General features: G+C 40.7%; 2 protein-coding genes across 3 annotated transcripts in view; one reads left to right on the top strand and one right to left on the bottom strand.

Annotated features, from left to right (window-relative positions):
* Positions 1 to 17725, top strand: part of adamtsl5 (ADAMTS like 5) — a 38697-nt gene extending 20972 nt beyond the window's left edge. For both annotated transcript variants that reach the window (XM_054612268.1, XM_054612276.1), the window contains 10 exons: positions 34 to 94; positions 1366 to 1471; positions 1584 to 1711; positions 4193 to 4316; positions 8098 to 8184; positions 9437 to 9600; positions 10555 to 10762; positions 13959 to 14084; positions 14270 to 14341; positions 14436 to 17725. In XM_054612268.1, coding sequence (XP_054468243.1) covers positions 34 to 94; positions 1366 to 1471; positions 1584 to 1711; positions 4193 to 4316; positions 8098 to 8184; positions 9437 to 9600; positions 10555 to 10762; positions 13959 to 14084; positions 14270 to 14341; positions 14436 to 14770 — 1411 coding nt within the window. In that variant the 3' untranslated portion in view covers positions 14771 to 17725. The remainder of the gene's footprint in view (positions 1 to 33; positions 95 to 1365; positions 1472 to 1583; positions 1712 to 4192; positions 4317 to 8097; positions 8185 to 9436; positions 9601 to 10554; positions 10763 to 13958; positions 14085 to 14269; positions 14342 to 14435) is intronic.
* A 1907-nt stretch (positions 17726 to 19632) lies between these two features.
* The window catches only part of serinc4 (serine incorporator 4), a 25376-nt gene continuing 22323 nt past the window's right edge, over positions 19633 to 22685 (bottom strand). The window contains exons 8-11 of the mRNA XM_054619745.1: positions 22268 to 22394; positions 22059 to 22171; positions 20421 to 20574; positions 19633 to 19840 (exon numbers count right to left, since the gene is read on the bottom strand). Of these exons, the coding sequence (XP_054475720.1) occupies positions 19633 to 19840; positions 20421 to 20574; positions 22059 to 22171; positions 22268 to 22394 (602 nt within the window). The remainder of the gene's footprint in view (positions 19841 to 20420; positions 20575 to 22058; positions 22172 to 22267; positions 22395 to 22685) is intronic.

Here is a 22685-nt window from a genome sequence, read left to right as displayed (position 1 = left end):
CTTCTTCCTGCTGTGTTTTCTTCTGCGTCCCAGGAACCCCGTGGGAGGACCGTGTACCGGAGATCCCAGACAATACAAGATCTGCAACACCAAGGTCATTACACACAAAAAAGAAAAGACTTTCGATGCAAACGCTTTAGAACAATGGCGGATGTTTGCTCTGGAAGGTGTGTTGTTTTCGGGGTGTGATCTGGAATTTCACTGACACATTAACTCCCGTCTTCACTGCAACGCTTCGCACTGAACTCTGGGATTTATGTGAGTCGTGCTGCAGTCAGGCATCAGACGGGCTGGGTGTGTTTGGACAGCCAGGCCACTGTGGCCCGATGTTGATTATAGGAAAAACACACAGATGGGTTTCAGCGTGTTTAAGCATGCTTAAATGTGTATGTGTGTGTTTGTGTGGAGGTTTGCACGATTTGATGAGCTCAGAGCTTAGAATGAATGGCCGCAAATCCACAACTTCGTCTTTAAACATTGGGTTTGGGTGTTGAGTTTGATATGATATGGAACAGGAAGAAGAGGGAGATCTCCATATTTGGGAGGCTGAAAACAGCATTTTTTACCATTTTTGCGTGAAACAGTAATTAACGATACGTCGATTTCTAACCCCTCTGAACCCCAAAAAGTTTAGGGGCGTTTTTTTGGCTACTGTCACATTTAACTCTCCTCTGCCTTGTTTCTCTCTGCAATATATATAATATATAATATAACATAAGCCTTGCACCTCTATAGAAACAGCACACCCATAGCTGAAAGTAGAGAGAACTTATAAATGTATTATGTGCAGTATAACATAGTTATAATGCCATAAATCATAAAAGAGAGAACACAGGTTGATTTTCTTTCATAATTTATCTTTAGAAAAATGGCAAAACAATGGAACCTATATATCCAACATGATACCAATGTTGGGAAAAAATTGAGGCTCCACATGTTATATATATATTGAACTATTAACATATTTACAGCAAGTTAAGATAGTTGCTGGTTACTTTTCTGTTGATCAAGAGGTTGATTAATCGTTCCAGCTCTATTGTATGAAGACATATAGCAAACTCTTGTTATGGGTAATAATACACTTTCAGGAAAGGAATAGTATTCCAACAACTCAATACAACGTCCTCACAGTGTGTGTGTTTGTGTGTTTGTGTTTGTGTTTGTGTGTTGTGTGTGTGTGTGTTTGTGTGTGTGTGTTTGTGTGTGTGTGTTTGTGTGTGTGTGTGTGTGTGTGTTGTGTGTGTGTGTGTTTGTGTTGTGTGTTTGTGTGTGTTTGTGTTTGTGTTTTGTGTGTTGTGTGTGTGTGTGTGTGTGTGTTTGTGTGTGTGTGTGTGTGTGTGTGTGTGTGTGTGTGTGTGTGTGCAGGAGTGCCCCCCGAGCTCGGAGGATTTCAGAGAGATGCAGTGTGCTGCCTTCAATGACAGACCGTTGGTGGCTGGAAACTCCTTCAGGTGGACCACCTTTCACGGAGGTCAGTGAAGGCAAATTAATTTGGGCCGTCAATTGGGAATCTTGCCATGCTTCCTCTCCTATTACCCCCCCTAATAAACCATGAGTCACTGACTGGAGATCTCTCCTCTCAGGCTCTGACCCCTGTGAGCTGAGCTGCCTGGCCCTGGGTCACAACTTCTACTACAACTTTGGCCGAGTGCTCGATGGCACGGCGTGCAACAAGGAGCCCGGAGCGCTGTGTGTCAACGGACGCTGCCTGGTGAGTGGAAACAAAACTCTACTGAACGTGTGTGTGTGTGTGTTGGTGTTTTCTTTAAACATATTGTGTTTAAAGAAAACACCATATTATTTATTGTGTCCCAGTTTTATATTAAGGATAATCTTCAATTTATAAACGCAGGTTAACAACTCTCTCTCTCCCTCTCTCTCTCCTCTCTTCATTCCCGTTCTCGTTGAGGTGTAAGTGATGTTGACCGCTCTGACTGGAGCTCTCTAGAGGTACCTGAACGCCACGCTGTGCGTTAGGACCAGAGTGCACTCATCAGTGTGGACTGCAGCCTTCAGTTAGCATTACAGCTCTGCACAGCTCACAGTCCAGAGTCCTGCTCCCACATCCAGCCTGTCCTCACCCGTCTCCCTCGCACATATGGGGACAGCTGGAAATTAACTTGTGTCCCTTCGGGTCCGGCAGCACATCATGCAGAGTAATGAGACACATGCGTAATGCTCTGTGGACACATCTGCTACATGAGGTTAAACTCATGAGCAAAGTTATTTTTACACCACTGACAGATGATTAATGCATGTCTATGTTTACATATGTTTCTATACATACAGGTGTGTGTGTGTGTGTGTGTGTGTGTATATGTGTGTGTGTGTGTGTGTGCTAACGCGTGGTGTCTATAAGTGGTTTTATGGGCTGTTGACTCGGCTGTCGGAGGTCATAGCAGCACAGGGCCTGAAACAGGAAGCAGATGTGGCCGGCAGCTGGTGTTGGAGGTCTGCAGGTCACATGTTGGGATCGGACTGCAGAACACATGGCTGGTTTGGACACATTGCACATTGCGTGTGTGTGTGTGTGTGTGTGTGTGTGTGTATGTGCATGCATGTGGAATGTGCAGTGTTATTTATCTGCAGTTGCTAATTGTTGATCTGGGAGTTTGTTCAATCAATGATTATGTAATTCTATTTTATGATAATCCATCATTTGTCAGATAATGGTAAACAACAGCCACATAAGTTGCCAGTGCTAAAGGATGTCTTGAAATAGTTTGTCCAGCAGTCCAAAACCCCCAAATGGTTTGGATCTTTGCTTTACCATGATATAAAATGGAATGAGAGTCTCCAGCCGAGGGAGCAGCTCTCCTGAGGCTGTCAGAGGGGATGGATCCAAACACCAATAAAGACGAGGAGGCAGCAGAGACGATGCAATGATTTCATTTTGGAAAACTCAGGCAACGTGGTAAAGCTCCAAACATGAATGAAGACAAACCAACAACCAGCAGTGAAACAACAGGACCAATACATACACAAGAAACTATTCAAACAACCTGGCAGAGGTCAGAAACAAAGGATACAAAATACAACACAGGTGATAGACAGAAAAAAGAACGGGAAAACACTGAGTCAAACACAAGACACAAGTGACAGGGAACTTCAAAATAAAACAGGAAAAAAGACTAAACAAAAACCCAAGATCATGACAGAGTCAGCATGCTAACATGCTCACATGCTCACAGTGACTATGCTTACGTTCACTGGTTGCGGAAAAAAACATAAGCCATAGGTCTATGCACTGAACAATAAGTACAGCTGAGAATTATGGGAGTGTCAGGAGATCTGCAGGGGTGCTTGATGAAAAGTCAGAAGTTCACCAGAGTTATTGCAATTTATCTTTAAGTGATGTCGAATTTTACTGCTATTTGCACAATAAATGTCAAGATATTTCACTCAAAACCTCAGAGATGAGAGGAAACGTCAGTCTTTGGAGAACATGAACGTCTGGACAGACCTTGAATGTTGCGATCTGAAAGAATCAGAAGCACCAAGTTTATTTCTAAGCTATTTCTTGACCCTCAACGCTATGTGAACTTGCACGCTTGAGTGTTTTCTGGGGTTTTGCAGGACCGTCAGCGGGGCAGTCCTGCACTCTGCTACCTTCTCACCAAATATTCATTTCCTGTTGTGCACACAAGGTACCATAGGAGTGTTTTTTTTGTGTTTTTAAAGGGGTTAGGGGGCTGGTAACAGGTTCCCCTAGATCTAGATTGTTGCCCTCTTGCCTTGGGAACCTCCCTGTTGATTGCTCTGAGAGAGATGAAGGCCGTAAAGAAAAGCGAACACTGCAATCCACGCCGTAAACCACCCAGCTCTTCCTCCCGCTCTTAGCTTTGGCATTTTAATGTTTACAGAGAACACTTACCCTCCTCCTCTCTTCAGGCCCTTTAGCGTGAAAGTAAATGTTTGTAAGGAGGAGAAAATGGGAGGGGGAGAAGCAAATAAGAGAAGGTGGATGAGTTGAATCATGGCAGAAGGTTTCGAGGTGACTGTACAGCTGAGACGAAAAAATAAAAATAAGTGTTTGAAGTTGCCACGGCTCTCGACGGGAAACGTGAACGCAAAGTCAACACTCTGTCAGAGAAACAAGTTTCAGCAGAGACGTCCGACCGGGTCTAACTGTTTCCTAAACATTTATGTGTGTGTGTGTGTGTGTGTGTGTGTTTGTGTGTGTGTCATGCAGAAGCCCGGCTGTGACTCCATCTTGGGCTCAAAGCAGCAGGAGGACGCCTGCATGGTGTGTGGAGGACAAAACACCACCTGCCTGCACCACAAAGATGTGTACCAGAGCAACGGTCTGGAGGCAGGTAGGATCATCTTATCTCCTCCAGGATTCAGTCACAGCGGCTTCAGATCCAACACCGTCTGGGGGATATTTCCATAAAGTTATTAGTCATTCCAGTTTAGCCGAGAGGTCATTGTTCTCTGACGGAGTGAGAGTTAACCATGGTAACCGTTGTGCCAAACAAAACCCGTTGGCCGCCGTCCAGGAAGAAATTCAGCTGAGCAACATGTCCTCTGAAATTACAGTCGTTAAGGTTTCAGGAGGAACACAGCGTTCACCCTCTGGGCTGCATGCCAGCAAAACACTTTCTACCTGCATCAGTACAGACTGCTCAGATTAAACATGATGGGAAGAAGGTTTTCTATTACAAAAATAACATTATTTAGAGAAGACAGAATATGAAGACACTATACCTGTAACTTTAATCTAGTAAACCAGCTGCGTCTGAGTCCATGTTACCTTTTTACTTTGCTTAGAAATGTGCAGTGTAAACCAAAACGAACTAAACCTAAGCAGGCAACAAAGTAAACATCCGCTCCATCGTTCAGACCAAAGAAAAAGAACTGTTTAGTGTTCAGGTATTAGAGGCAAACATCTACGTTCACTTTATCTTCAACTGTTCTCTGTCTTTGGCGTTCTTCCTTTTGGATTTGGATTTTGAAATGTTGCATATATGAACTTGTTACGGATCGGATCAGACCAAAAAAGGGAGAATATATAACTTTTACAGATAACCAGGTCATGTTACCGATTGCTGATCGTTGATGAAGTTGATCAAAGTAAATTGAAACCGTCAAAAATACTAAATGTTATCCTTTTACTTTGCTATAGTCATCAACAGTGGTTCTTTGCATAAAAAGGTCTCTACCACGAGTTGTCCATGTTTTCGTCTTACAACTTTAGTCCTTTCACAGTGTGTTTTCACTTCATGAAAGTTATTTGTAACATTTTGGTCGCTCACAAATGGCTTATTCAGCGTTTTGGTTGTACATGTTGCAAAAAAACTAGATTGCGACGGCCTAAAGGGGAACTCAAGGCTTCAAAACTGTAACCCTTTAACTAATAGGTGAATTCACAGTGACTGAGTCCACTTCTTATATACGGTCTGTGGTTAAAACACGGGGGAATCGAGCCCAAATCAGCTTGGTTCTCTTGTAGTGTTTTCTTTACCCCGCATTAGGACAGGTGAGGAGAGATCTTATGCAGAAACATCAGTGCCAACATTTGGTGCAACCTCAAAAAAGCTCACCCGTGTTCACTTCCGACTCGTGGCCCTTTGCCTGTTTCCTGTCACTCTCCAGCTGCTCATATAAGAGCAATAAATGTCCAAAAACCATTGGTCTATTATTCTAAAACCTACTAAAACCACTCCGATTGTGACCAGACAATAATGTTATTAATGTATAAGATGTCCTATAGATCATGTGTTGCCTTCTATTGAGTATTTCATCAAATCTGAAGCTTCACCACACACAAACAGAGAGTACCCAACACCTCTGGTGCGTGTCTTGGCTCGGCTCTGTAACAGAGGCTTCGTCACACGGCTCTGTGTGGAGGCTATAATGAGTCAGACTTGATCGAGAGGAAAACACAGGCTGATAAAGGCGGCTTTGTTTGGGCAACTCCTCAGACTTTGGGTGGTTTTTCCTCTGAGATTCCCAGCGGAGGGAGAAGTCATGCACGAAAATCTCCCCTCACGAGGTCAAACGCCGGCGGCCTCGAGCTCTAAAACTCTGACACTTCCTCAATTCGCAGCACTACATCTTCATGTAGCTAAAAGCCCTGCGGATGAACCTTGTGAATAGTTCCTCTCTGAGACGGGTAACCAGGGGCAACCAAAGTTACCCGCCGTAATGAATGGAGTCCATCCTGCGGTAACGTTTCACCCCAGAGCCACAGAGCTCTGTGATGGATGGTTGTGTTTTGAGCTCGTTCATAGATGTGTCTGTCTTTGTGCTCGTAAATCCTCTAAAGTTTAATGATATTTAATCGTTACTGATTTTTGTTTTTATAATGACAGACGATCAACAGCGTAGCAATACAGTACACATACACAGTGTCAGTGTTTTTGGCAAGATCTCTTCAAAAGAGCATGATTATCTCATCAGTTACTGATTACATATCAGTTAGTGATTTCTGAAAAAGTGGCAGATGATGATTTAGTGTGCTGTTCAGAGATTAACCCTGAACATTAAGTGCGTAGTACAAAGTGAAGGCCTGCAGCCATCTGTTTAGTTTTAAGTGGCTGCACTTTTCAAACCACAGAACTGTGATAATGGAACAGTAAAATGTTAAGAGCATGCAACTTCTGTTGGAATAATTCATAAATGCAAAGGAGGTTAAAAAAAATAATGAATCATTTAATTATTACCCACCATGTCCTGCAGGTCTTTAATTAACTATTAACGTCTAGTGTAATGTGCTTTACACAATTTTTAAAGTCAACCTACATGTTCACTCAGTGGAAGAGACCATTAAAAACTCATGCAAATGTGCTCTTTCATTAAGCTGTTTCTTCAGAGGGGACAAAGAGCCTAACTTTCCAGGAAATGTCACGTTAAAATGATGGTTTTAAATGTGTTTATCTGGTCAGTGGAAGGTTGTGTACAAATTTTTGCATTTGAACAAACGGCAAGGAATGTCTTTAGGCTTTTTTAAAGGAATAAAATAGGACTTTGCAACCTCTTGTTATTGTAGTTTTGGTAATAGTAACAATCTCAATTTTAGTTTTGTTCTCTTTGGCGATAAGCTGTGTGGGTGTGTTTTTAAACCGCTTGTGATTTGATGCAGGAATGACGCTGCAGATTCACAGTTTGGTGTACTGCCAATGCAATACTTTCATCAGTATGATCAATCACTAAGTTTTTTCTGATACGGCGATAGATGTTGGCTTAACAGACATTCATTTAATGAAAATCTGTGAGGATTACTACTTTATTTAAATACATATAAGTAATTATAAACGTATTAAACATGAGCTGGAAACAGCTCTACAATGAGTCTAATGTTTTCAAACAAAATAAAGATTTAAAATTTTTCATTTCCAGATTTTTACGTTTCAATATAAATGCTTTAAATAACAATATAACGGGGGACTTTTTTGTGAACTTTTGACATTTCTTAATTTTCTGCTTCAAAATAAAGGACTTTTAAATAAACCAAAAAACAGAGTTTTATTGTGAACTTTTAACATTTCTTCATTCGGCTTCTTCAAACTAAAAGCTTTCAAATGAGAAACTAATGGGGCACTTTAGGGTTTATCTTTGTTAGCCGCTTTTCTTCAATAAAACAAGTCTACTTATGCTGCAGGAAGGAAGAGTAAGCAAAATAACCTTTTATTGTGAAGAATGTCCAATAAACTAAACATTTTTACAGTCGCTCCTTTAACCAGGAAATATATATCAGATCATTATCCAATCAGGCAGCTTGCACACATATACAGACACAGCGGAGTTCTAATCTGGTGCATCCTTTCACAAAGCTCTCATTAATACGACACGTGGAAACATAGTTGCATCCAGAACTATCTTTGCAATGAAACAGACGGTCTTAAGTGATTGTGTGATACTAACTTTAAATGTTCTCCTTCGTTTATTTAAACAACTTCAAATAAAAAGCCATCTGAGGCTTTTTCTCTTCTTGGCTTCACTTTCTGTTTAAAGCTGTTTTTAGTTCAGCACGTATGTCCCCAGGTTGTAATAAAAAAACGGACTTTTCCTTTAATCATGTGAGGTAGTAAAATAAAAAGAAGGGGGAAACTCATATTAAAAGCAAACCTCTAACTGAGTGTCTCTGTTTGCCAGGCGGACCATTCGGATACAGCGAAGTGGTCATGATACCAGCTGGAGCCACTCACATCCGAGTCACCGATAACAGCAGGAACTACCTGGGTAAGATACAGCTCACCACACGCGGGACACCTGGCCCGCCGTGTTTTTATCAGTTTCAGCTTCACTCACTTTGCGTCACTGGCTCCATGGCTGCAGTGTAAATCAGGCAGTTAAAGTAGTTCTTGCAATAACTTCCTCTCCCCAGAGACAGGGGGGGCTCGGCAGTCCCATCTGGTCTCTGGTGCTGCTGTGGGAGTTTTCCAGGAGTAATAATAATAACCAAGGGCATCTATTCTCATACTTGTTTATGGGCCAAAATGGCTCACACTGTGGTCTTGAAAAAGCCTTTATCTGACCACTGAGGCAGGTGAAGGTACTTGTTTCCATTTTATGTCATGGAAAAATCCCTCTTCCACCACTGAGGAGAGACAGCTGCCATATATAGCCAGCTGGCATATTTCTGTTTCTGACAGCCTGTGTTTTCCCTCAACACGGCCCTCTTATATGGAGAGATAATTGACCCTTTGCAACATCCCGCCCCACAAAAGCAGACTAGCCAATCATAGCATAGCATCGTCCAGCTCAGACGGGGGTTCCCACAGCTATCGGGCTCTGCTCTAAAGACTCTCATCAATGGTTTGCGATGTTCTTAATGTTTAGGCTGGTTTGGTGTTTAAACTTGTGTAATAGAGACTCTGAGAGGTTGGGAGGAGATATACGTTTCTAAATAGTTACATTTCTACCAGAAGGCAACCTCTGGTTCTGACGAGTGAAGCCAATTAAGACGTGTGTAAGTGTTAAACTTGCATTCTCTCTGCTGTCCACCAGGGGGCGACTCCTCTGGTTGTATAGAAGTCTATGAGAAAATGACTCTACTTCTCTCTTGATTTATTCCCTCAGTAAACATTGTAAACATGAGTTTATGGTCTCAATCTCTAGTTTCAAGTCTTCTTCAATACAGCATGATGTTCATTTAGTAAATGATGCTCCATTTAGAGTCAAACAGACCATAAAGCAGGGGATGCTTTAGGGCGGGGCTACTGTGATTGACAGGTCTCTACCAAAGCTGTCACTCCTCCCCAGTCCAAGTATGGTTGCATAAAACCAAGATACCGAAACTTTTTGTTTTTCCAAAAGTTTGAAAATATTTATTTAGGGAGTGCAGTTACTGAAATGGTAGCTTGATGGAGTAGCACAGGGGGCGGGGCTTAGCATAGGCTCAATTAGAAATATTTGACGCCCCTTTCAACCCTGAATAACACTAAACTTTTCCTTCCTTCCTTCCTTTCCGTTACCTTCATCCCTCGTCCAGCCCTCCAGAACGGTCGCTCCCAGTTTGTGATCAACGGTAACTGGAAGATCAGCATTCCAGGCGAGTACAATGTGGCCGGGACGAAGCTGCTGTACCGGCGCTCCGCAGACACCTGGGAGAGCTTCGAGGTACCAGGCCCGACCCAGGAAGACCTCCATCTAATGGTGAGAGCTCCAAGATACTGGAGCAGGACAGTTTGGTCATCATCTGGTCTCATGAGCTGCTAATCTCTTGATGTTTAACAGTATTGTCACAATCAACCAGTATGACACCATTGAGCCATAAGGGCACCAAAACCAGTAAAAGATCCACATTCTACTTTCTTACATTGTGCAATAAATTTCTGAATTGCACTTGCTTATCAATAAGTATTTCACAAGGTAAGAAAAACATGAGGTTTGAATCAATATTTAATTGTTTCCATTTGGACGCTGTGCAGGTATTTCGCAAGTAGACCTGGCTCAGCTACCAAACAGCTGTTAATGATTGCTTCCTCCTGAGATACTGTAAGAACACTGTTGTTAGAGTCTGCTGTAGGTTAATCGTGCTTGTACGCATCCTCTGCCCACGGTGAACTGTTTGTTTCCTTTGGCGAGTTCAACATTTTATTTTTTTAAGGGTTAACCCTCAGGTTAAGACGGCCTTTACCTCAAGCTTTGTAAGGCAATAAGGAAAATGTGTCATCCATTTAGTCTCCATGCCTTTTCTTTCATCCCCTATTAAGTTAAGTTACCCTTAGGATTTCAAGGGTATGAGGACAAATAAAAGGCAATAGACATCTGTACCAGTCCTCCCAAAAAGTTCCAGTGAGCACAGAGGAAATAGTTGAGATTCAGTATCAGATCGGACAATATTAAAGTTACTACCAGGAACTTTAATTTAGTGTTGATTTTGGCGGACCCTGTGGACAAAAGTGGTAGTGTTTCCGAACACCAGATTCCCTTTAGAAATCCTCAAATTTTACTGCTGCAGGGTCTGACAGTCTGCAATACAATACAATTACAAATACCCTGTATGGTGCACTTTAAAGTAAAATATGAAGGCAGATAAAAACCGCCAAAAAAGACTCAAAACTTTTAAGTCCAGTCTTGACGTTTCCATGCTGTTATTGTGTTCAGGTGCTGGCGACAGACAGAAACCCAGACATCGAGTACGAGTACTGGCTGCCACCAGGCCAGTACGACCTCCACCATGGGAGGAAGAGTCCACTGCGGCAAGCTCACCACACTGCAAACTACCTCCCCTGGGATCAACCCATCACTACTACCACTACTACCACCACCACCACCACCAGGGCTCCCCCTGTCACCACCCGACCACACTGGTGTAAGTTTTGCCTCTGGCTCTTTTTAGAAACCGTCGGATGTCAAGACTTTGTAGCTGTTGTAGCAATGTCGCTGCGTTCCTAGATATTATTAATCTATAAAAAACAATAAGATCAACCCCCTGATCACTATCAGCTTATGAAGTATATTCAAAGTGTTTTGTATTTAAAGCCGAGATTGGCAACATTGGAGAAACCAGGCAGCAACCTTTGGTTCTGAAATAAGACGACAATGCTGAAGTGTCTTAAAGCTGCATTCTCTCTCCTGTCCATCAGGGGGCGACTCCTCTGGTTGTATAGAAGTCTATGAGAAAATGACTCTACTTCTCTCTTGATTTATTCCCTCAGTAAACATTGTAAACATGAGTTTATGGTCTCAATCTCTAGTTTCAAGTCTTCTTCAATACAGCATGATGTTCATTTAGTAAATGATGCTCCATTTAGAGTCAAACAGACCATAAAGCAGGGGATGCTTTAGGGCGGGGCTACTGTGATTGACAGGTCTCAACCAGAGACGTATACAGTGTCTCTACGTCACTCCTCCTCAGTCCAAATATGGTAACTTCCGTTCACTGGTTGCATAAAACCAAGATGGCGTCAGTAAAATATCCCAACCGAAGTCTTCCAAAAGGCAGTCAACAAACCAACTACGTCAACTTCTTATATACAGTCTAAGGTTTTTTTCCTAAAAACCTGGGGAGCTAACATTAGTAGAGTTACCAAATCTTTTCCAATAAAAGTGGAAAGAAGCACTCATTTTTCTGTTTTTCTGGGTTGTAAAGAGAATTTCAACAAATATATCAAAAAACTGTTTCAAAAATACATTACTCATCATAGCTTTAACACAATATATTTGAGGTGTTTCTCACTGGCTTTGGTCCAAAACATGCCAACAGTCAGTCTACAAGAACTTTGTGTATGCAGAAAATATATGGGGGTAATGATACAAGTACTGGACATTTGGATACTTGGAGAAATTAGATAATACAGCAGGAGCAGCTGCAGCTTTTAGAATAATCAGATCTTTTATCTGATTCAGCTGCTTTTATCAGCAGTTTGTAATTAGGCTGAGATGGAAATTCTCAAAGTATCTCTTGGCGTTCCTTCAACCTTTAATGAGGTTTCAGCTGACATGGCTTTAGTAGAAGATGACTTTACTTTAAGAGTGAACTCCTCTAAGAGTGTTTTATTGCTTTAACATGACTAGACGTTGAATGTCTGCAGCATTGTGACATTTGGAGGAAGTATTCGAATTTTCCATCAGCATTTTGTTCCAAACACACTTTTGTTGATCAAATTGAAACCCCTGCACACCCTCACAGGTGTTTCCTTTAAGGCACTAATAAGAAGGAGCTAACAGGTGCAGCCAACTCACAGGAGAACGAGGCGACCGTGAATCAGTCTGTCCACGCCCACAAAGTCTTGAGCGGAGAGCCAATCAGGCACAATAAGTGGAATCACCTGTTCGTCTTGAGGTCACAGTTGACTTAAAGAAGTTTATCTGTACAGGCTGACCTGCTGCAGGCTGAGGAATGCATCTGGTTTATCTGACATGATAATCCTGCAGTACACATGTTCTGAATTCCTCCTCAAACACTCACATTCACATAGAAAATCTGCTTGCAGTCTGAAGACTTAAAATAAAGCAGAGTAGCTGCTCTGGAAACATTTTCCAACTGATGGATTCATGCCAAACACAATCTGACTCTTGATGTTACCAGAAATAGTGTGTTAATGTGTTTGTTGGGTAACAACTTTCCAGTCGCTGAGTCTGGTCATGATGTTTGTTGTTGGGCAGGATATAATGAGCTCAGAATGATCTGGATGAGGAATGCATGCTGGATGTAATTTATCTATTTGTGACAAACTAATCACCACATTTTGATAGAAATCTGCTGTTTCAGACCAAATATTTGCAAAACGAACGATGTTCACTGATTTATTGGGCAACACAGTGAGCTGAAGTGTGTCTGCATTTTCTTCAGCGTTTTCAAACTTGGTTTTTGACATTATTTTTGAGTTATTCATTGGTACTGATGTCAATGCATGGCAATTAACTGAAACCTGCAGTCTTGTTATCTGCAGATCTTCCAGCCAGCTCGGGATTCACTAAATCAAAATGATCAGCAGCAGACAGGTCCAAAATAACTGATGTATTTGAAGCCAGACCACTACATGAAATACATTGTTCTCTTGATTCAGGGGGCAGTTTTGATCCAGCGCTGCATGTAAATATGCATCATAATTTTGCCTCCTTCTACTACTCCGTCAGAGCTACATTACTATGGAGCCCACACTGTCACCAACTGCACTCTGTGTACAAACATCACATTTTTAGACAAAACTTAAATGTGCTTTCAGAGAGAAGCAGACAGAAGTGTCTACAATATGTGTTTGAAGGAAATATCTAGGATGTGAAACTGAATCAGCAGTGAAAACAGGATAAAAAGCTAAAGATCACAGTGTAAAAGTGATTCACCACATCACCCAGAGATCCAGACAGAAGACAATGAAACTAAAGAACAACACTGTTCCTCTTCATTCAATGTTACAATCATACATACATTCAATATACCTTCAGTAGCTAGCGTAGCATAGACACGCTAATGCAAGTTATTGATGTTTTTTGTTAGCTCCACAGGTTTCTATGTAGAGATATATTGTTTTAGAAACTTATATCTTCTTTCAACATCTCCGGATAACTACTATCACAATTACACAACGTTTAACCATTTAACCAGCTCCAAATCCACTAAACCAGAGCCGGAGAGCTGGAGGATGCTTCGAGGGGCGGGACTTAGCGAAGGGTCAATTACATGACTTTATAAGAAGTCTTAAAGATATTATTCCAACCAGTTTTGAGGGTTTAGAGATCATCACTTTTACACTAAATCTGCTTGATTGTTTACTAAGAATCAAGCAAATTGTGGATGTTGGTGAGACAGATTTAAAAACATCATGTGTGTCAGTGCACATGTTGCATTGCTGCTAGAGACACCAGAATACATCAATTTGTGTCTTTTCATATCTATAAGTGGCTAAAGTCACAAATGTTCAAATCTAACAAAATAGGGGCTTTGAAAATAATGTCATAGAAACTAATCCAATTAATTTAATTTCAGTTTTCTTACTACAAACTGAACCAACTGTAACAACATTGCTGAGAACACTGTCTGTGTTTGATATCTGTCTCACCAGTTTTAAGGCCTGTGAAGCCGCCCCGCCAATCTCCCAACAGCCGCCAGCGCCCCCACCAGCCCATCCTGCCTCGTCTGGAGCGGGAGGAGAACCACAGAAACCTGCTGCCTCAGCCTCCACCTGGAAGTATGTTCACCGTTTCCCCCAACGCAGCCAAAACAAGCTAAGACCAGCTAACGATTAGCCAATAAACGATTTGCTTCATATAACTCCCAAGAAGAAAGCAATCATGCATATTTCTCAAAAAGTACTTTTTTTTATATATGTCATGACCTATTTGTGAGCTTGTTTCTGCTCGGTTTACTCCACAGGGCATTGTGGGAAATGTCGGCGGGTTAAAGGTCGAAGGGAACGCCAGAAACAGTACTGCCAGAAGGACTTTGGTGAGTCTGAACCTACAGACGTTGTGACAGGGTGCTAACTTTATCTTAGCTCTTACATATTTTCATTTAATTCTTCTCTGTTTCCTGTTTCCAGTTTTCCGGGCCAGAGTCCTTGGAAAGCTGTACAGAGGCGAGGAGACGCGCTACGACGTCCAGATCATCCACACCTACCGGAACGGCTTCCGCCTGGAGCACCGGGAGTTCCTGTGGGCCCCGAACGTGTGCGACTGCCCCAGCCTGGATGAGGGGATGCAGTACATACTGATGGTCCGTCGCCACATCAACTACGAGCGCACTCTGAACCGCATCCTGCTGGAGGAGGAGAGCTACGTGGTGCCGTACAGACCCAGAGAGGACGAACTGCTGAGGCCGCTGGAAAGACTCTGCAGCAACAGAGGACCAAAGCAGCCTGCAGAACGGACGGGATGAGTGTGTGAAGCTTTGTTCACTGCCAACGTTTCATTTCTGGACCTTCAAAACATCATCAGACTCTGTGATGGTCTGATGGATTCCAGAATGGCGTCACTGGAGAAAATTACTGTTTCAGCCACATTAAGAAACCAAAAAGACTCCACCTTTTATTTAAAAGCCCGACCAGCCTACTGTACCTTTTAGAGCACTTTAGGTGGATGCTTGTGCCCACCTTTAAACACATACCAAAGAGAAGAACATTGACTGAAATGGCCTTTTTGTTATTGCTGTTTTTCCACAGCTTTCATTCAATTTTTTTATTTTTATTATTGTATTTTTGTGTGTAATTTAAAGGAAAAATCCACCTCAAAACACGCAGATGAAGAGCGACTTCAAACCTATCAAACACCATTTTGACTGCTTATTTTTTGGGTTACTAGACTCACCAACATATTAAAGCACAAGGTCTTCTTTCTAGAGCTTCCATGGTAAAGCTGATGCCCATAACTTAAACCTAAAGTTGAGCAACATTCAACGTGTTTCCATTCTAATGGCGAGCGTGTTATACTTTTGAAATCTCGCAATAAAGAAATGCGAATTAGGTGCTTTTCCAACAACTGGTTTGAAGTGACTAAACTCGGCTACAGCGTAGCTTGGATAGAAATTGTCGACTGTTTCCAGTGGATTATTACACACATTTTGATGTATTGCTTTAAAAAAAGCTGTAAAAAATGAGGCAAAATTCAATTAAACTAGCAAAACAATTATTTGGCAATGTTTGAGTTGACTTTGTTTAAATTAGTTGATGTACTGAACAGGTTTTGGAAACACCCTTACCAAATAAATTCTGACGCATTTGTTTGTTTCCAGTTTGCAAACTTTTCCTCTTCTACTCTGCCTACTGGAAGATTACAGCCATGTTTGGTCTGTAGCGCAAACTTCTGACCAAACTATTCTTTAGCCCAATTCTTTTGATCCAAACCAGTTGAAAGAAATGCGTCGAATTCATATACATTTTTGTATGCATGGCCATTAAATTAAAACACAGCTGTTGGAAACTGAGCGACATTTCAGCTAGAAACCAAACTCCAGAACCAGCTGCTCTTCCAATTGCAGAATTGTATATTATATAGATTAAAATAGATTCTTACTTCTTTTCTAACAATTTTAAATCAAATTCTGAACAAGTCTAACTGTGCTACCACCTATCATTATTTTTCTAAACGGCACATGTACCTGCAGCTAAATGCAAAGTTAATTGTTCATGCTGCAACATTCATCAGGATTTAGAGGTGGATTTCTCTTTTAGTTGTAACTCAAGATAGTAAAAACACATCGCTTCACAATATATTTATGTATAAAAAAACAAATAAGCTTAAACCACAATTTAATAACTTGTGTGTCACTTGTTTAACGTCTTTCATGGTGTCTGTTTTGTGGTATTCATTTTTTATAGTGTGTTAAATCAGGTCTGCTTTGTGATACTTTATGTGAAAGAGATTACGAAATATACAGTATTTTATTGTGTGGCACTGATTAGCTACAAGTATTCTAAAGTATAAATTGAGAAAACTTGCAGTCTGTTGAATATTCAGTTAACTTCTGTGCCTTGTGTTATGCGTTTGATATATAACAAACCTCATGTACGTGTGCCAAAATATTGTCTTTGTACAGTTTGTCCATAGAGTGAATGAAAATAATGACCCACTCTTCTATTTAAACTTATTATAAATGTTCACAAAAACCAACAAAGCAGACAGGAGAACAGCAGCGTTTGTAAGAAAACAATGTATTTACAAAAAATGGCTTCACATCTACAATAAAGGAAACACTACATTAAAACTACAGATAATACAGCTGTTTGTATTTATTTTATATCTGTGCCAGATTGCTGCTCATATTATTATATCATTATAAGGAAGTCATCGCAGACACTCGGCTCAGCGTCCCTTCAGTGGAGAAACCAGTCCAAGGTTTCCACAACATCAACATGAACGTGTGGGGAGTTAAGGGGGCCATTTAAGATTCACAACACGGTTCACCTCAGCAGACCTGGTCTCACAGGAATACGTGAACTGAAAATGACCTCTTAATGTAATGTGTTAAAATGACTGTCTGAAGCACAGAAACAATTTCACGTTTAGACAAAAAAAACTGCTTGGTTTTAGGAGAAGCGTCATGATTGGGCATAAAATGAACTCTGTAAACTGAGTAAAATATGTACACACGTCACAAACGTAACGTCTCATCTCATTACGTGAGTTATTGTACTAATTGGATAAGGTTACATTGTTATGGGGGGGCACACAAATTAAACGCATTCATCAGAAAGACACAAAAAACACAGGACTTTCAACCAGGAGACCTGTGTTTGTGTCCGAAAGTGTTACGATTGTGACGTGTTTACGTAATTTACCTAGTTCCCGCAGTTACTTTTCTGCTGCGTCTCATTTACTTCGAAGTTAGGAGCTGTGAATGGCTTCACTACTGAGTTGAATGCGTTCTAGTACAACATCTCAGAAAACGTAATGGGGTTTGGTTCCAGCGAAGTTAGCCATTGTTAGCCATTGTTAGCAATACCAGTTGATAATAACACATTGTTGAGAGTTCTGTATGTATGACTCGTTTAATTTGACAGAAGTGCTAATAAAGAGCATATTACTGCAGCTTCTTATAGTTGGTGCACAGAGCAGCCATCTTGGATTTTGAGGCCAGGATTCATCCTACTTTCCGCAGTCTGAAATACGATTTCAGGCGACATTCCAGTTGGAAATTCCGACTTCCCAGTTCAAATGGAATACAGCATAAGACATTTTTACCAAACCTAACTCTTGGTTTTCTTGCCTAAACCTAACGTTAAATTGTTCCCTTGCCGGCGGTACCTGCCTTGTTAGGAGGTTGTGGTCATTTCACGTATTTCTGTGAGATCCCGTTGCCTCAGCAGACGTGACTACTTCATCTGAAGGCATGAGACAGAAAGCTTCTATCCCTTCTGGAGTTTTAGTGCTTTTTTGTTTTTAGTTTTTTTTGAGCACTCATGGTTTTCAAATTTCTAAGTTTTCAAAATAGAGTAACACATGCAAAATAAAAATGTAAACAAGAATCAAGTGAATGATGAGCTAGAAAGCAAAATAATGCGAGCATTGAAACGTGTTCCTCAATGTCAAAAGCAAAGTATTTTTGCCAAAATTTAACAAACCTCTCGTGTAGAACTTTAAAGAACATCATACATTTCTGTTTAGCTGCCTGTCAGTCAGAACGTCCGTCTTTGAGCATTTAAAGATCAATCTTTCAAAAACAGGCAGAGAAAATACTGAATCCCCGTGAGCCTGCTAAACACTTTAGGTTTATATTTCAACACATGAACAAATTTTTCTTTGGCTTTGGGCTGGAAATGAGAACCAATTCTGAATTTGCCTCAGTTGGTGCGTTTCCATCAACCTGTTTTTTGCACATTTTCTAGACTCCTAAAAACAATGTTCCTAGACAATGAAACTGAATTGTAGATTTTATTTTGAGGAAAAAGTAATTTCTCCTGCATTACGTATTTTTGTGAAGTATCACAAATAGGTTTCTAATCATAGTCTGAGGCAGTCTATGGTAGGATGGGAGGGTCAAACATACAAAGGACCTTCACCCAGGAGACCGCTGTTTGAGTCACAAGTCAGTGCCCTTATCAATTATGTAACAAACGTACATATTTTAAGCCAAAACATGATGTTTTTAATAAACCTAACAACGTAGTTCTGTTTTGTTTCAATTTACAACATAAACCAAGTGTTAAAAAAATGTTTGGGGGGGCGGGGAGTTTTTCCTTTTCTGATGTGAAGGTCAAAGGACAGAGGATGTCATATGCTGTGCAGATTGTAAAGCCCCATTATGGAATTTGTGATTTTGTGCTATACAAAATAAATTAAATAGAAAAATGTAATTTAAACTATCCTGGAGGAATTAAGTTTTCCTCAAAACGTAAGTGAAAATGCAGTTTCATTGTATGGGAACTTAATTTGGTAGTAGACAATTTAAATTTCCTTTTGAGTTTTGAGTATAAAAACACAATACAAATTTGAAAAAAAAAATCTGCAGGGAGAAAAGTCAAATTCATATCATATGTTGCAGTGGTTGGTTGAAAAGAAAACCTTCACTTATGATCGGACATCACAGGCATAGATGATCCGCCTGAATATTTAGTTAATTTCTTTAAATACAGATGTAACAAACTCTTGCGACAGCGTTGGAGCATCTCTTGCATCCGAGATTATGTTTGAACTCATCACAGTCGATGCAATTAGCCCAAAGTTCTCTGTTTTCCAACTTTGAGAAAGATTTGTTCATGATCAAAACCATCGACTGCCTGTCTTTGATCAGAGGACTAACAGGGCCTTCTTTTCCTTCTAGGGCAGATTCTTTTACCAGAAAGAAAACATTAACTGGGATGTGAGCCTCTGATGAAATATTACAGCTAATATCTAGAATCCTCCCTTGTTATAATATCAATAGTCTAAATATAGCCAAATAATTAAATATACTACTAAAATAGAAGTTCATAAATGTATCTGTACACCTACTGACTGTAATCCCCAACATTATACAGAGTGAGGGTTCACCCTTCTGATCCCTTTGGCAATTCATACTGATGAGTGGGTTTCCAAACCACAGTCGAGTCCTCAAAGTGGTTTTAATGTCTTTGTGTGAGGCCGGTGACGTCACAGCTTCCAGTTCTTCCTGTATCAGAAGGGCACTCAGCCCTCTGATTGGTCCTTCTCACAGCAGCGTGAGTCTTTGACCCCTGTGACCTCCATTCACGGTCAGAGGAGAGCTCAGGGAGTCACCTGACCTGTCGTCTTGTCCGTTATTCCTCCCTTCCTTCACAGAGCTCGTCAGACGGTGACGGAGACGTGGCGGGAGGATCCCGAGCGCCGTTTGATGCGCGAGCGTCGAGGTCTGGATTCGGACTGGCAGCTGCAGAGAGGGCCGAGCAGCAGCCAGAGGTAGAGGATGACGCAGGCCCAGCACGACGACATCTTCACCCAGAAGGTAGACCAGCTGCCGTGGGTGAAGGTGGTCTCCAACACTGCTGACTCGTAGCTGGAGGAGGACGACAATGTTTAATCGCCAATTCATTGGTGGAGAAAGTTTGTTTTAAGTCTGTTCCCCGTCTCTTTCATGTGAATGTTAAATAATCATTAGTTGCAGCACTAGACTGATTACTATTTTTTTTTTTTATATGAAACTTTGCCATCTTAACCAGGAGTTACACAGAAAATAGTAAAAATAAAATAATAAATAATGTAAATAAATGTGTGTTGACTTTTGCTTTCAAACAGGACACAAACATCCATAGCATTTTGAACCCCCCAATCCACCCTGACCTCCTGACTATGTGGTTTAAGCGGACTATTATTAGAAATGTATTTTGTCATATTTCAAAAACAACGTAATATGAGGAAGAAGAAAAAAAAAGTTTCCCTCAAGACATATTTGACAATGCCGTTTTGATGCATGGGTATATATTTTTCAGGGGACCAGGCTCGATTGTGACAAATGATGTGTCCTTTGGAGACACAAACACTTAACCCACCACCCTCTTATCCCCTCTAATAACTTTTATGGTCCATTAGAAATCACAAAAATCTGAATGTGAACGAGCTCTGTGTCGTTAACTAACCTGAACCAGTTCGTGAGGGTCATCATGACGTACAGCGAGGCCAAGAAGAAGACGAAATGGAAGAAGAAGTAGCTGTAAGCCACTCTCTGCGTCTCGTTGTGAATGACATTCTGACAGCCTTTGTTCTCTTCGTCCATCACAAACTCCTCCTCAGCTGAAAATAAATTAAATGTATAAATGTCTCTCATCAAACAACAGTGAATTTGGTGAAAGCCAAATATGGACGACAGTAACAACCCACCATTTCATCTCACACCAAATCAGATTTTGTTTGGAGTACACTACAGAAATATTAACATGTGCTTTCCATTCATGATTTTATATTCTGTTAAATTATGTCATTTTGTTTTAAATTGTGTTTGAATATACAGTACAAACTTGTTGAGAGGGCTACATAGGCCTGCATGTAATAAATAAATAAAAACTATTCCCAAACTATTAAAAACCCATTAATGGCCACTGGATGCTGGCTCAGAGAAACCTCTTTGATAAAAGTCACTATTTTCCATTTCCAATTGGATATTAGTTAATTTAAGGATGACCAGCTATGTTTACCTTATTGTTAAATGAAATATTAGTTTAACCTGCTTGTCCTCTATCACAGGATATGAAAAAGCTACTATTAACTTATTAGCCAGCTAATTTAGCGTTAGCCTGTTTCATAACGAATTGTGTGTATTTTGTCAGATTATTTGAATTGACGGGCTAATAATATGATAAAGGCTAATGCTAGGTTATCAGCAGATCTGCAATCTGCAATAATATCTAAATCACAAGATCACAATGTTAAAGTAAGACAAGGAAACTTAACATTTAGGGGATTTTCCAAAACCACTGACGGATAGCCGACTTCAATAACTTCTTAAGTATGGCAACAACTATTTTCCCCAAGAGTGTTCTGCCTAGTCCCGCCCTTCTGTTCTCTGATTGGCTAGTACTTTAGTTCTGTGATTGGCAGATTATCTTTTCATAGGAATGTGCTGTAGATTACAAAAATGGACAAGAGTCTCTGGTTTCCACTCATTTAGCGGCCGGCCAATTAGCTAGCTAGCTTACTAATACCACCATGCTTTCATGCTACAGTGGTTACAGAAAATGAGCCAAACAACATTTGCAATGTACTTTTCTACGCTGTGACAATAATGTGTGGATAAAGCATCAAGTTGTTCAATTTTACTTATTTAGCGGCTGGCTAGTTAGCATAGCACCATAGCGTCATATTTATCCACTTTAATGCTACACTGGTTACAGAAATTGAGAGGTTTGCCTCTACCAGAAATCTCCTGAGGTTAAGGCAACAATCCAACATGTTTAGGTTGAGGAAAAAAGATCGAAAAGAAAAGTTGAGGCAACAAAGTACCAGCCAATCACAGCATACTATGGCGGGACGGAGGAACAGTCTTAAAATGTTCCTGTCCCAGTGTTCCCTTTTTAAGTTTCCCCTGGAATCAGTTTCCGTTGTGTTGTGAGCTTCTTACAGTGCCTTGCCTAAATGCTACGCATTTAATGTAAAATGTATGTTTATCCTTGTCGTCAAGTTGGTGAAGATGTTTCTCAATGTACTTATTGCTGTAAATACACAAGGCCAAGCATCTTTTAAGAGGACAATAACGTAATTTTAACTTCATCAGTACAAACCTTCCTCTTCCTCGGGGCAGCAGAAGCAGCAGGTGGCTTTCTGGAACTCGTAGCGGTAAACTTTGATCATCCAAAACGGACCGAACATCTCCGCCAGGTAGGAAGCTTCATTACTGCGGAAGAGAAATTAGAAATGAAACACACACGTAATGTAAAAGTATAGATTTAATTTGGGCACATTATTTTGACAGATAAAAGAATCCACTCACCATGCGAAGAGGACGCAGCAGTACATGATGGCAGCTCCAATTATGGCCACAGCGTTGCCTTCGTTCTGGATGCCATCTTGTCCCACGCTGGGGTAACAGACGGTCATGTTCATGCCCTGATACACCACTGACACAGAGAAACACAGCACGGTTCAACACAGTGTCATTCAGGGGAAAATATGTTGCTGTTAATTGTCAAGTTCTCTTTCTATGTAAAACAAGTAGTGGTAGTTAGTAGTGCAGACATAATTTAAACCAGCAGAAAAATGACAATGAAAATAGATATACAGTCCTTATTTTTGTTAATCAGATGGGTATGAGGATAAATATTATATTTAAAAGATGCAAAGTGAATATAAGACAGCAACATCCTGTTAACAGGCACTAAGGAATGTAAAAGACCAGCCTCACGAAAAAC

Source organism: Anoplopoma fimbria, chromosome 2 (assembly GCF_027596085.1).
Source record: "Anoplopoma fimbria isolate UVic2021 breed Golden Eagle Sablefish chromosome 2, Afim_UVic_2022, whole genome shotgun sequence".
Lineage (NCBI taxonomy): Eukaryota > Metazoa > Chordata > Actinopteri > Perciformes > Anoplopomatidae > Anoplopoma > Anoplopoma fimbria.
The sequence above is the reverse complement of the archived record's forward strand: the minus strand, read 5'-3'. Positions and strand labels throughout refer to the sequence as shown.